Source organism: Peromyscus eremicus, chromosome 1, assembly GCF_949786415.1.
Source record: "Peromyscus eremicus chromosome 1, PerEre_H2_v1, whole genome shotgun sequence".
NCBI lineage: Eukaryota > Metazoa > Chordata > Mammalia > Rodentia > Cricetidae > Peromyscus > Peromyscus eremicus.
The window spans coordinates 71,284,271-71,296,969 of NC_081416.1; the positions used below are offsets into that span (position 1 = coordinate 71,284,271).

The 12,699-nt window shown below is 42.7% G+C and overlaps 1 protein-coding gene across 1 annotated transcript in view; it reads right to left on the minus strand.

Moving 5' to 3' along the window:
- The window catches only part of Acadsb (acyl-CoA dehydrogenase short/branched chain), a 44,079-nt gene extending 31,400 nt beyond the window's left edge, over nt 1-12,679 (minus strand). Inside the window, exon 1 of the mRNA XM_059265462.1 lies at nt 12,435-12,679. Coding sequence (XP_059121445.1) covers nt 12,435-12,476 — 42 coding nt within the window. The 5' untranslated portion in view covers nt 12,477-12,679. The remainder of the gene's footprint in view (nt 1-12,434) is intronic.
- Between the last annotated feature and the right edge of the window lie 20 nt (nt 12,680-12,699).

A 12,699-nucleotide genomic window follows, 5' to 3' on the forward strand; every position in this document is an offset into this window, starting at 1 on the left:
CCATGAAACTGTGAAGAAGTAAAAAGAAATTCATCCTTCTTTTACTGTAGCATCTCAAGCTACAAAAGTAATGGCCACAGAGTGATGTGTGTGGCAGGTACTTAAGCTGGAAAAGGGCATTATAGACATCGATACGGTACCAACCACAGGTTCAGATGTCCATTGGGCATTTAGGAAAAGACACTTTGCAGAGGAGGGAGACTATTGTAGTCTTCTAGAATTTCCAGCATCTCCCACTTCCTTCTCCTCTGGGAAGAGGGGATAACTAGGGAACCCAAATAAACCTCGTTTTACTTGCTTTTAGTTGACTATGAGAACATCACTAATTTTGGAGGTCACACACCTGAGCTTTGCTATAGATGACACCTCTGCCTGAGGCTACCCAACAGCCTAAAACAGGGTTTTTGTGCCCCACCAACTCCAGTGTCGTCCGTGTGACATGAACAATTATGTCAATAATAGCGGACGGGAGATACGTGTCCCACGGGACTAAGCTCCCTGGAGGTCCCTGGCAGAGTGTCCGCGTTATGCCTCCTTCTTGAAGGAGATGTGCTTCACAGATCATGAGCTCTCTGGGCTATGGGTTCTGTATAACTGTTTTTCTGATAATGTTTTAATTAATCTATAAAACACAGCCAAAATTAATGAATGCTTGGGTTGTGAACTATGGAGGAGAGGGGAAGCTGGACATGGACCTTATTTAGATATAGCAGAATGAGCTATTCCTTAAAGACCTCAAGCCATTAGATAATAGAAAGTATAACAGTTCAGGCACTTCTAGGGAATGAACACTCACCCACTAGGAATCCTTTAGGAATCCCAACTAAAATGATTTATGACAGAAAACGTTATCTCATAGAAGACAGATGGTGGGCCCCTCTGTTGAGAAAGTTCAGCATGGAAAACTTAAGGACTACAACAGAACCCCTTCCCCTTACAGGCGTAAAAAGTACAAGAGTCCATATTCCAGCAGATAAAAAGGGTTTATATTAAAACAGATATGTGATAAAAGAACTGAAGAAAGACTTAGGGAGGATCTGCAGCATCCAAATTGGCTAAATGGGTCATGAGAACCAGAAAAGTAAAAATGAATAATAAACTAGCGAGCGGCTGAGATAAAGATGAAGGTCACAGCCACAACCGCAAAGAAGCCTTCACAAGTCTAGGGACTGTACTAAGTTTAAAAAACATAGACTGCTCTTTGGGTCATAAAGTTCTTGTGGGTGAAGGGATATGTCTAGTGCCGATTAATAATTGTGTGCTTGCTGTTTTTTTAAAGATGATGTAATTGAATTATTGCCAAGCTCTTGTTGTTCCTTGTATGACTTGATAGTTTTCTTTTCTGTATATAAACTACTGATTTGCAGATGTAAAATTGCAGCAGATTCAAACCACTTCTGAGTGTGTTGTCTGTCTGTCATTCGCCGAATCCTTGCCTTCCTGACTACCCAAGCTCTGGTCCCCCTACAGTCGTGGTACCCCCGATGGGCCAGTCCGTGGCATTTTTGTTGTTGTCATTGTTTTAAGTAGAACATTTGAAAACTTCAGATAAATTCAAAATGTGGATCATCTAAAACAAAGCATGTCATTTGCTGCTTTATTTTTTTTTTAACTAAAAGCAGACATATAAGAAATATTTGGTTTATAAGTGTCCACCCTATGGCCCAAGAGCCACATGCAGCCCAAGATGGCTATGAATGCAGACCAATACCAAAATCAAATACTTACTTAAAACATTGTGAGATTTTTCATTATACACACACACATACACACACACACACACACACACACACACACACACACACACACACGGTTTATTTTTATTTTTGAATTATGCGTACATGTGTGTCTGTGTGTAGACATGTGCAAGTGAGTAGGGGGCCCAAAAAAGCAGCGGTATCAGATTCCTGGAGGTAGAGTTTAGGTGGCTATAAGCCATGAACATGGGTGCTAGAGATTGAACCCAGGTCCTCCATAAGAGCAGAGGTGCTCCCAACCACTGAGCATCTCTCCAGCTCTGTTATATGTGTTTCTGCAATACGTTTTTGAAGCTTCATAGGAGAGTTCTTGAACAAGAACTCTATAGATGACAATGTCATGCAAAATAAATGTACGCTTTTTGCAACTGCTGGCCCCAGCTTGGACACCTCTGGATTTAATGTATGCCCAAGACATTCTTTGTCCAGTGTAGCCCACAAGTTTGGCTATAGCTGATCTAAAGGATCACAATATTTAGTAAACAAAGGTTCTCGTTATGATAAGGACATTCTGGCATGAAAGAAGGAGGCATGCTGAGAGATGGAGATAGTATTGAGCCTATATATATCCCAGCACAGTCTTTCTGCTCACTGGGGTCCTTCTTTCCTTTCCAATGAGTCCTTTCACACACTTGGTTTCCCTAAGACAGGCCTGAGACAACAGTCTGTCTTCTTCAAGTATCGGCCCCTGAAACCCGAGTTACTGGATTCTCTCTTTCCTGACTCCCTTTTGTCTGTAATAAACTTGTATGCCTCTTCTGCTCATCTCTTTACTGTCTGTTTCAGAAGGCTCGCGTACCAAACACTCAGAGGGTGCACGTCCATGTCACCTGGGGAGCTTAAACACAAAAGAGCTACCTGAACCCCACCATGAGGTGTGGGCTTCCTTACATCCCAGAGTCCTCCCAGATAACTAATATGAAACCTGGTCTAAAATTTGCAGGGTTTTGTCTTAGTATGGCCAAACACCGAGGTTAGGCTTTTATACTTTCTCTTAGAGTCACTCATGGAACTCCTTGTGAAGTCCAGTGTTAGCAAAAGCACCCCACTAAGTCAGGTCAGTTGATATCTGATCACCTTTGATATCTGAACAAGATCCTCTTTTACTCCTTCTCAGGGGATGTCTGATCCTTCTGGGCTGTCTTTAGCAAAAATCATGTAATATCAATTTAGCGAGTATTGCTCCTATGTCCGCTGTTTTCTGTCGTTTTCTACCCACAGACCACATTTGCAGAACGTCTGAAATAAAATATTAGTGACAGCAAATGGCCAGGGTAATGAGAACATGAAACCCACCATTGCTGGTGGGAATATGAACTCGTATAGCTGCCCTGGAAAACAGCTTAGCAATTCTTAGAAGTGTGCACATATCATATGAGCCAGCAGTTGCTTGTAGCATCAATCTTAAAAGGTCTTATTAACAAAATCAAACCTGTGAGCCAGGTATTGGGGTGAAGCTGGAAGATCAGAGAGACAGAACAGCCACAGCCACCTCACCTGGCCAACTTCTCAGCTGGTCTTGTTTCCTCAGACTGGAAGTCTCTGTGTCCTCATATCAGAATGGCTCTCAGCTGAACTGTGCTGCTAGAAGCCTGAAAGCTTAACCAGACAAATGCTTCTAGTTTCTGGTCCTCACGCCTTATATACCTTTCTGTTTTCTACCACCACTCCCTGGGATTAAAGGCTTGCTTTCTGGGATTAAAGGCGTGATGAGTCACCATGCCCGTCTGTATCCTTGAACACATGGATTTCTGCCTCTGGAATGCTAGGATTAAAGGCGTGTGCTACCACTGTCTATCCTTTATGTTTAATATTGTGGCTGCTCTGTCTCTGACCCCAGATAAGTTTATTAGAATGCACAATATTTGGGGGAATACAATACCACAGTTGCACCTTTGAAAACACACACACACACACACACACACACACACACACACACATGCACATGCACGCACAGGAAGTATATATCAGACATCAGTGCAAGCCTGTGAATCAATCCTTCTCCCTAGGATAAGGGGTGTGTGTGTGACTACAATATTCCTAACTTTGACAAAAAGAAGGAAGTAGACAGGGCTTTCATGGAAAACACAGCTATTGACCAGTGAGATGGTTCAGTTGGTACAGGCACACAATGCCTAGCCTGATGACCTGAGTTTGATCCCTGGGACCTACACCATAGAAGGAGTAAACTGACTTCTGAGAACACAGATATATCTCTGTAGGAAATTTGAATGGATTTTTAGGGAAGAAATGACCATTTCTAAGAAAGGCTTTGGGCTGGCAAGATGGTTCAGTGGGTAAAGGTGCTTGTTGCACAAGTCCAGCAACCTGAGTTCAATTCCCACAGCCTACAAAAAGATGAAAGGAGAGACTTCTACACGTATGTCCACACAAACATCACACACTGAATTCAATTCCCAGAACCTACAGAAAGGTGAAAGGAGAGACTTCTACATGTATGTCCACACAAACATCACACACTGAGTTCAATTCCCAGAACCTACAGAAAGGTGAAAGGGGAGACTTCTACATGCATGTCCACACAAACATCACATATTCATACACAACAATTAATTTAAAGAATAAAAACCTTTTTATTAGTTTTTAAATTTTGAGACAGGATCTCACTAACTAGCTTTGGTTAGTCTGAAACTTACTGTGTAGACTAGACTGGCCTTGAACTTGCAGCAATCCTCCTGCCTCTGTCTCTCAAGTACTGGATTTATAGGTGTATGCCACCATGCCTGGGTATAAGAAAGTTTTTGATGATGTTTGCATAAATAAATGTCAGTGGTCTTTACATTTTCTTCATGGACATAAACCTCCACAGAAGAGGGATTATGGCAGTCACATTTCCAAGAGGCTGCTGGTTCTTCTTGGGCAAAGGAATCTCCTAGAAAGCTAAATTTCAGATGTCTTCATCTTAAAATAAAAAAAAAAATAGGCCAGGCTGATGGTACATGCATTTAATACCAGCACTTGAAGGCAGGGGCAGGTGGAGTTCTGTGAGCTCAAGGCAGCCTAGTCTACATGGCAAGTCCCAGGGCTCTAGAGTGAGACCCTGTCTCAAAGAGGAGGAAAAATGATTCTACCAATGCTGGGGGTCCAGATAGGTCCTAACCACAGTAGGGGTGTACCACAGGTGACTGTTTAGTTAGGGTTTCTATTGCTGTGAAGAGACACCATGACCACGGTAACTCCTATAAAGGAAAACATTTAATTGGGAATGGCTTATAGTTTCAGAGGTTTAGTCCATTATCTTCATGAAGGGAAACATTAGGCAGCATGCAGGCAGACATGGTGTTGGAGAAGGAGCTGAGAGTTCTGTAGTTTGATCTGCAGGTAGCAGAAGGAAACTGGCTGAGACCTCAAAGCCTGCCCCCATAGTGACACACTTCCTCCGGCAAGGCCGCAACTACTCTAACAAAGCCACACCTCCTAATAGTGCTAAGCATTCAAACACCAGCGTCTATGGGGGCTATTCCTGTTCAAACCACCACACTAGCCCTTCACAAGTAAGGGCATATGGATTGTTTCCACTTCTGGCTGCTATGAATATTTGTGTGCAAGTTTGGAACTCACATTTTTTTTCCATATTGTACACAAGATATTTTTCTTACATGTTCAGAAGCATTGTCATACAGCACTAAGATCAATCTGTCTTTCCATGTTTTATGCCCTGCTTCCTCCTTCATATGAATACTCTTATGCTTTAGAGCCATTATTAAGCAAAATATGGGTTTATGCAAACACAGGCACTGCAATACAAAAGTCAGATCTAATGAATGGGTAGCATATACTTCATATATACAGGTAGCTGGACAGAGGAGTAACTCATGTTATGGACTGGACAGATTATTATGTTATTCAGAATAACATGCAACTAAAACTGAGTTGTTTATTTCTGAAATTTTCCATTTAATATTTTCAGACCATAGATAACTGCAGGTAGATAAAATTATGGAAAGTTAAACCATGAAAATCCTGGTTGGGAAAGCTTATTTAAGCCTTTAAATGTGTTCACTTCACCAGCTACATACTTGCTATTCATACAAAATAAGCTTCTCATTACTATTAATATGTATTTTTAATTTTGATTCTCAAGGCTAGCCACTGAATCGAAAGGGTAGAAGAAAAATATTTTACCCATCTCTTACAACAGAATTCTACTCAGCACCAAACTGACTCTGCTACTAAATGATTCCGTTTCTCCAACATTGTTGAAATAAAATTATACAGCTAGAAAAGTGAATTAAGGACCAGGGAGGGGAGTAAGGGTACTGTGAGATTATAAGAGGGCAACAAAGACCTTTGTGTTGCTGGGAATTCTCTTTAGCTTGACTGGAGTACTGCAAACACAAATAAGGATGTGATGAAACTCTACAGAACTATACATATATACATAAACAAACTGATGATGAGACAAATGGGTGGATCACACTAACGGCAATTTCCTGAGTGTGATATTGTACTATAGTTAGTAATGTGAGGGAAAACTCGTTAAAGAGTATGTGGGGCTCTATATTTCTTTTCTTAGTTAAAATTGGTGTGTTTGTACGTGTGTGTGCGCGCGTGTGCCTGTGTGCACGTTACCTGTGTGCAGGTGCCTGCTGAGAGCAGAAGAGAGAACAGGCTCCCTTGGAGCTGGAGTTGCAGACTCTAGTAAACTGCCCAGTGTTGACTGCTGGGAACCAAGCTCAGAAGAGCAGTGCACGCTCTTAACCATGAGCCATCTCTCTAGACTCATCTCTAGACTCTTCTCCTCCCCCTTCCTCTTCTACCTCTTCTTCTTCATCAGTGTCTCTATGTTGGCTGTAGAGAACTCACTACGTAGACCAGGCTGGCCTCAAACTCAGAGATCTGCCTGCCTCTGCCTCTCAAGTGCTGAGATTAAAGACGTGTGAAGCCATGCCTGGCTATATTTCTTCTTAAAACTGCAGGGAGAGCTACATTTATTTGAAATGAATGTTGAGAAACTGTCATGCCTTCAAAAGAAATTAAGCAAATTATGGCTTTAAAAATTCCAGGAATTGGCGTGGCTTATGAGAATTCAACAATTCAGAAGAACTCAATGGTAAAAGTTTAAGATTGTATCTATGGCAAATAATTTGTGCCTGTTACATGAACACAAATAAGAAGCATCCAATATGAAGTGCTGATCTTCACAGCTACTGAAACTGAACTTTTCTCTCCCCCCAGGTCTCCAGCTCTCTGTTCTAGCCTCTAGGAGTTCCTAACAATGCCTTTTCTAGAAGAACAGTGACTGGTCCAAAAATGACTAAACAAACCAAACTTCTGGAGTGCACTGTTAAACTTACTAGACTACTAGCTTCCACCAACCTGAAAGGAAAGAATGTTGTAAGGCAGTATTTGAAAGCTATCGACAGATTTCTCAAGTCTGCTGCAACCCATTTACCTCATTATCTCCACCAATGTATTTGGTAAATGTACTTATTTAAGACTTTCTTCTGTGACTACAAAAGTTCATGTAATCTCTTCCACAGTGGAACATGTCCTTTAAAACTGCTTGAATTCATCTTTGAAGGCTATAGTTACCCATATTTGGGTCAGAATAAACTATCATTTTATTTTCTTTGGAGTAAGAACCTGGTCTTACCTTAATACCTACAAGGTTATGAGGAAAAAGTCACCCTTTCCCAGACTTACAGCATTATACAGTTCTATACCAGTGGTTCTCCAATGGATGAATTTGCCTCCAGGAGACTACTGGCAATCTCTGGAGATAGTTTTAGCAGCCCAAAATCATAACCTTGGTATCTTATGATGCCAGAGGTGACACTAAATATTTTACAACACAGAGGACAGTTCCCTACAATAAAGAATGAGCTGGCTAAAAATGCCATCAGTGCCAAAGTTGAGAAACCCTGATCTAGCCCTTAGGAAAGAAATCCATACAGTGTAGGCCCAAGACAGCTAGTGCACAATGATCCTGAGAGAAGATTATAGTTTCCAGAGAGGATTTTTATGATTATTGGTCTTGGCATCTGAGAGAAAAAAAAGAGTGGGAAATAGATGTACTTATATATGCAAAAAAAACCTGTCATTTCTATACTGATGAAGATAAATGTTTTCTACAAGCCCATGTTTTGGTAAACAAAAGGAACATTAGTTGGGACTATGGGTAATCCTTTGGGCAACAGACATACAGGAAAGGGCAGAAATCTGTGACTAATTTCTAAAATGGAGAAGTTTCTTAGATTTGAGAAGCCAAAGGTCCATAACATGACACAGATATGCCATTGGAGAACATTATATATCTCTGTAAAATCATCATACCAGCTATTCTTATATTTTTTTAATCAAGCAGAGTATTTCTCTATCTTTATACTTTTATTTACACATCTCCTTGGCCTTACTCTCTACCTGAACCTAAGCCACCCTGCTGTGGATATCACTCTGTATAAATAAAATACTGATTGGCCGGTAGCCAGGCAGAAAGTATAGGCAGGACAAGCAGAGAAGAGAATTCTGGGAACAGGAAGGCTGAGTCAGGAGATGCTGCCATGAGTATAAACATGTAAGATACTGGTAAGCCACGAGCCATGTGGCAAGGTATAGATTTATAGAAATGGGTTAATTTAAGATAGAAGAACTAAATATCAAGAAGCCTGCCACAGCCATACAGTTTGTAAGCAATATAAGTCTCTGTGTGTTTACTCAGTTGGGTCTGAGCGGCTGCTAGACTGGCGGGTGAGAGAGATTTGTCCTGACCATGGGCCAGGCAGGACTGGAGAAAACTTCAGCTACAGCACCCCTTCTTTGGGCAGTCAGGTCAAGATCCATCTCCTATAAGCCTATCTGCCCATACTACTTCCTCGATGGTAGCAATATTCTGTTTCCTCATTCCTAATATTCATTTTTTAAAAACACACATGCCCCATCTTCCCAATTAAAAACAGAATTTCACTGGTGTCAGGGACCTGTTGTCTCCAAGACTTGCCACGTACTGTAGTGGCTAGCTGTTCTGTCTATGACCTTGAAGCACTGCTCCTGGAGATGTAGCAGGTAACTGTCCTACCTACCTATGACCTTGAAGTACCTGCCCCTGGGGCATGGCTCAGGCTACCCTTAAGACCTCAGTTGCACGCACATAGGCCACTCTCTTTTCTTCCTCATGGGCTTGGATGCTGAGATGGACCAGGTGGAAGAACATCGTGGAACTGTAACTCAGCCTTCCAGGACCCTACACTAAATCTCCCATGCTGTAGTGAGTTTTCCTCCCTAATAAATTCCTTCATCCTTTAAACAGACTCTGTGGATTTCTCGTAATAACGTACTTTACATAAAGACACCTTTATTCCCTTCCTCTCAGTGTTACTGGTCATAGGTTTTACCTGTATCAATAGCTAGTGTTTACTAAGCCTTTACCACATGTAAGAATCTGTTCTAAGTATATAATACCTAATATCTAATTTAAGCCACTGCTCTCCCCCTTTGCAAGCACTGGGTGTTGTTTCTGAATTCGTCATTTGCAACTGAAGCCACTAATACAGAATTCAGAGGGTTCATAGAAAGAATGAAAACCACAGATCTGAAATACTGTCCCATCCATAGGAAGCTCTTAGCAGATGCCAGACTTCCTGTTTGTCTTTGAACAGGGACTTCTCTACCTAGTTTGTTTTGAGATAGGGTCTTACCATGTAAGCCCAGGCTGCCCTAGAACTCTCAACCTTCCTGCTTCTGTCTCTAGAGTGGGAGATTTACAGGTATGTGCCATTGTTGTGACTCATTTCTCTACTCTGTCACTTTCTATCACAGCAATTTTACTGTGATTAAATGCCTCCAAGGCTCTCAACCTTCAATAGCACTACATAATCCCAAGGGCTAAACTCCTAAATTCTCTAAAATAGTATCATTCCCTGTTTGTTACAGAACCCCTCTTTTCCTCCTAGATTCTAAAACTGGTATCCAAAGAGCCTCTCTACCCCACCATCGCTCTCTCCTGTGAACTCAGGGGTACACTGTGAACCCCTTAGGACTTGTTCCACAACTAAATGGCATGTGGTTAGGTAGACGTAGCTGTAAAATCTTGAGAACAAACCTTTTGACCATTCATGTTTTAGTCCATATTGCATTTGCTATAGCACACAGTATCTCATGCAGGACAGCAAGGACATTTACTGAAAGCTGAGTGGACGCTGGGCTCTTCTAAGGGCCTTCCATGAACATATGAATTCATTTAGTCTTCACAACTACCCCATAATTGGTACTGTCAGTTTTTTCCATTTTACAGATCAGAAAACTGAGACTCAAAGAGTAACTGGCTAAGGTTACACCACAGAGCCTGGGCTCTATATCCAAGCAGCTAGCCATCAGAATCTACCTTATTAACCACCATGCTAGTCAAAATTTAGTAAAATATGCTAATTTGTGTTAAAAAAAACCTATTTAGGACTATAAATGCACAAATCCAAACAAAATACCTCTATGGTATCTCCAACGAAGGAGAAGCAGCAGTAGCTTTTGTCAAAGCCACCTCCTAATCCTTTGTATGAAATCTCTACATCTCAAGATTAAGCTGCTGCTTGTTAAGATGTTTATAAAAATTAAGTGAGATCAGAAGCTGGAAGAGCACCAAGAACAGGTAGGGTTACATGAACAGTAGATAAAACTGAAAAAAAAAAAAACCAGACAATTTTCTTTGCTACATTATTATTAAGCAACAATTACAAAACAGTATTAAATAATAATCATGAGAACCTACTGCTAATCCTTTGTGACAACACACTAACATAACTTTACTAATTTACTGAAGACCCAAGACTTGTAAAACAATCAAATAACATTAATTATCTATAATGTGAGACAAAGAGGTGCCGCCTCCAGGCATTCGACTAAAGAAAAAGAAGAGCCTTTGATTCCTTGCAATAAATGCAAAGGAAATATAAAAGCGAAACAATAAAGTCCCAAGGAACTACTTATACCGACAACCGCAAGTGTATCCAAATGTATGAAAGGTCTATAAAGCATGCTGTAAGAGGCCAAAGGACTGTATGACAAGAAAGGAAAGTGTGGCAATGCTAATCCTGACATAAGAACTCCAAACTAGTCAACAGTTTGTGTGGATACAAAGGCCAAAAATAAACACAAATGTAGATTTTTGTCAAGCTTTAAGTTCGTTGAAGATGGACCCTTCCCCTCATCAATAGCTTGTAAAACCAAGAATGAATACTGCAGGATTTTGATTTCTATTCCCAAAATAATGGGATCCGAGTCTTATCTGGCTTGAGACTTGACAGCTGCCCAACAAAATAAATTACTATCTAGTTGGAGGTTTTCCAATTCATCATCACCACCACCACCACCACCACCACCACCACCACCACCACCACCACCGCAAAGGCATCGGATTTCCTTTCCCTTAAAAGTTAATCCAAACCAATTTATCAGAGCAGGAAAACACCCTCCAGGAAAGCTGTCTATTCCAGGCACCTGAAGAAATAGCATAAAGTCTAGCTAAAAATGTAGGCAGGCACAGTGGTTCTTTCGGCCATTGTCCACTCTGGTAAGAGTGTTTTCTGTTATTTCGTAATACAGTCTATCTTCTGCACTGTGCTATGTGTCTGTCTAATTCCAAGATGAGAAAGTCCAAGGGAGCCACAGGAGGCCAGAGAGATGCAGGTGAGACAAGAGGTTGGCCTCAGTTCAAGTTTGAGGAAGGGGACTAGAATGGGCTCTTGGGCTCCCCAGAGTCTAAGGTAGGTCCCTTCAAAGGGGCCGCTCAGGTCTTCGCAGTTAGAGAAAACATAAGCAATTCTCTCCCTGAATAGTAAGTCCCAGGAATATGAAGTCCCTTCCAGCTTTTTTTCCAGCTGGGCTGCTGAAGGGAAGAGGGTGATTCGACGACTAGGCCTAGATTTTAACCATTAAAAAAAAATGTGAGCCAAACTAGTGGAAACACATGAACTATGAACCAATAGCTGAGGAGCCCCCAACTGGATCAGGCCCTCTGGATAAGTGAGACAGTTGATTAACTTGAACTGTTTGGGAGGCCCCCAGGCAGTGGGACCGGGACCTTGTCCTTAGTGCATGAGCTGGCTGTTTGGAACCTGGGGCCTATGCAGGGACACTTTGCTCAGCCTAGGTGAAGGGAGGAGGGGACTGGACCTGCCTCAACTGAATCTACCAGGCTGAGCTAAATCCCCATGGGAGACCTTGCCCTTGAAGAGATGGGAATGGGGGGGTGGATGGGGGGAGGGCGGGGGCGGGGGGAGGAGGGAGGACAGGGGAATCCGTGGCTGATATGTAAAATTAAATTAAATTATAAAATTAAAAAATGTGGTAACATCGGGGAAATATGGCACGAGAGAGGTGACATTTCTGCAAAATGCTTCCGAGGACCCTTGATTTTGCAGGTGGTCTTAGCAAAGGGCATCTTGCAGAGGTGGCACTCCGATTCCAGGCGTGTTTGTTCCGCCGAAGCTTCTAGACCGGCCTCTTGCTTCTTCCCAGCAGCTGCTGCACCTGCCCTCCCCAGAACAAGCTGAAGCAGGCTGGGACCGATCCAGAAGGAAATCTAGATGGCGGTGTCCCGCCAGTGAAAGGTCTGAGAAGACCGTCCCCAGGCCCAGAGCTCCCCAAGACTATTAGAAGATGACGTCGCCAGGGATCAGTGTCGCCTGGACCTCCCGAGACGGTCGTTTCGAACCCACTCACCAGCCCGCCGGCACGCCACAGCTGGAGCGCAGAGACCGCCATCCTCGTCCTAGGCTGGGCCGCCTGCTAAACCTCAGTGCCAGGCACCCTGGGTGGGGCAAGCTCGGGCCCCGCCCACCCTGCTCCTCCGCCCCTCGCACACCCCCTAGAGTCCCCGCCCACTCCCGCCTACGGAACCCTAGGAGAGACACACACTCTCTCCACTTGCTCCCTACAGCTCGCTCACGCGAGACTTGGGCAAGGCGGGGGGCGGGAAGGGAGAGGA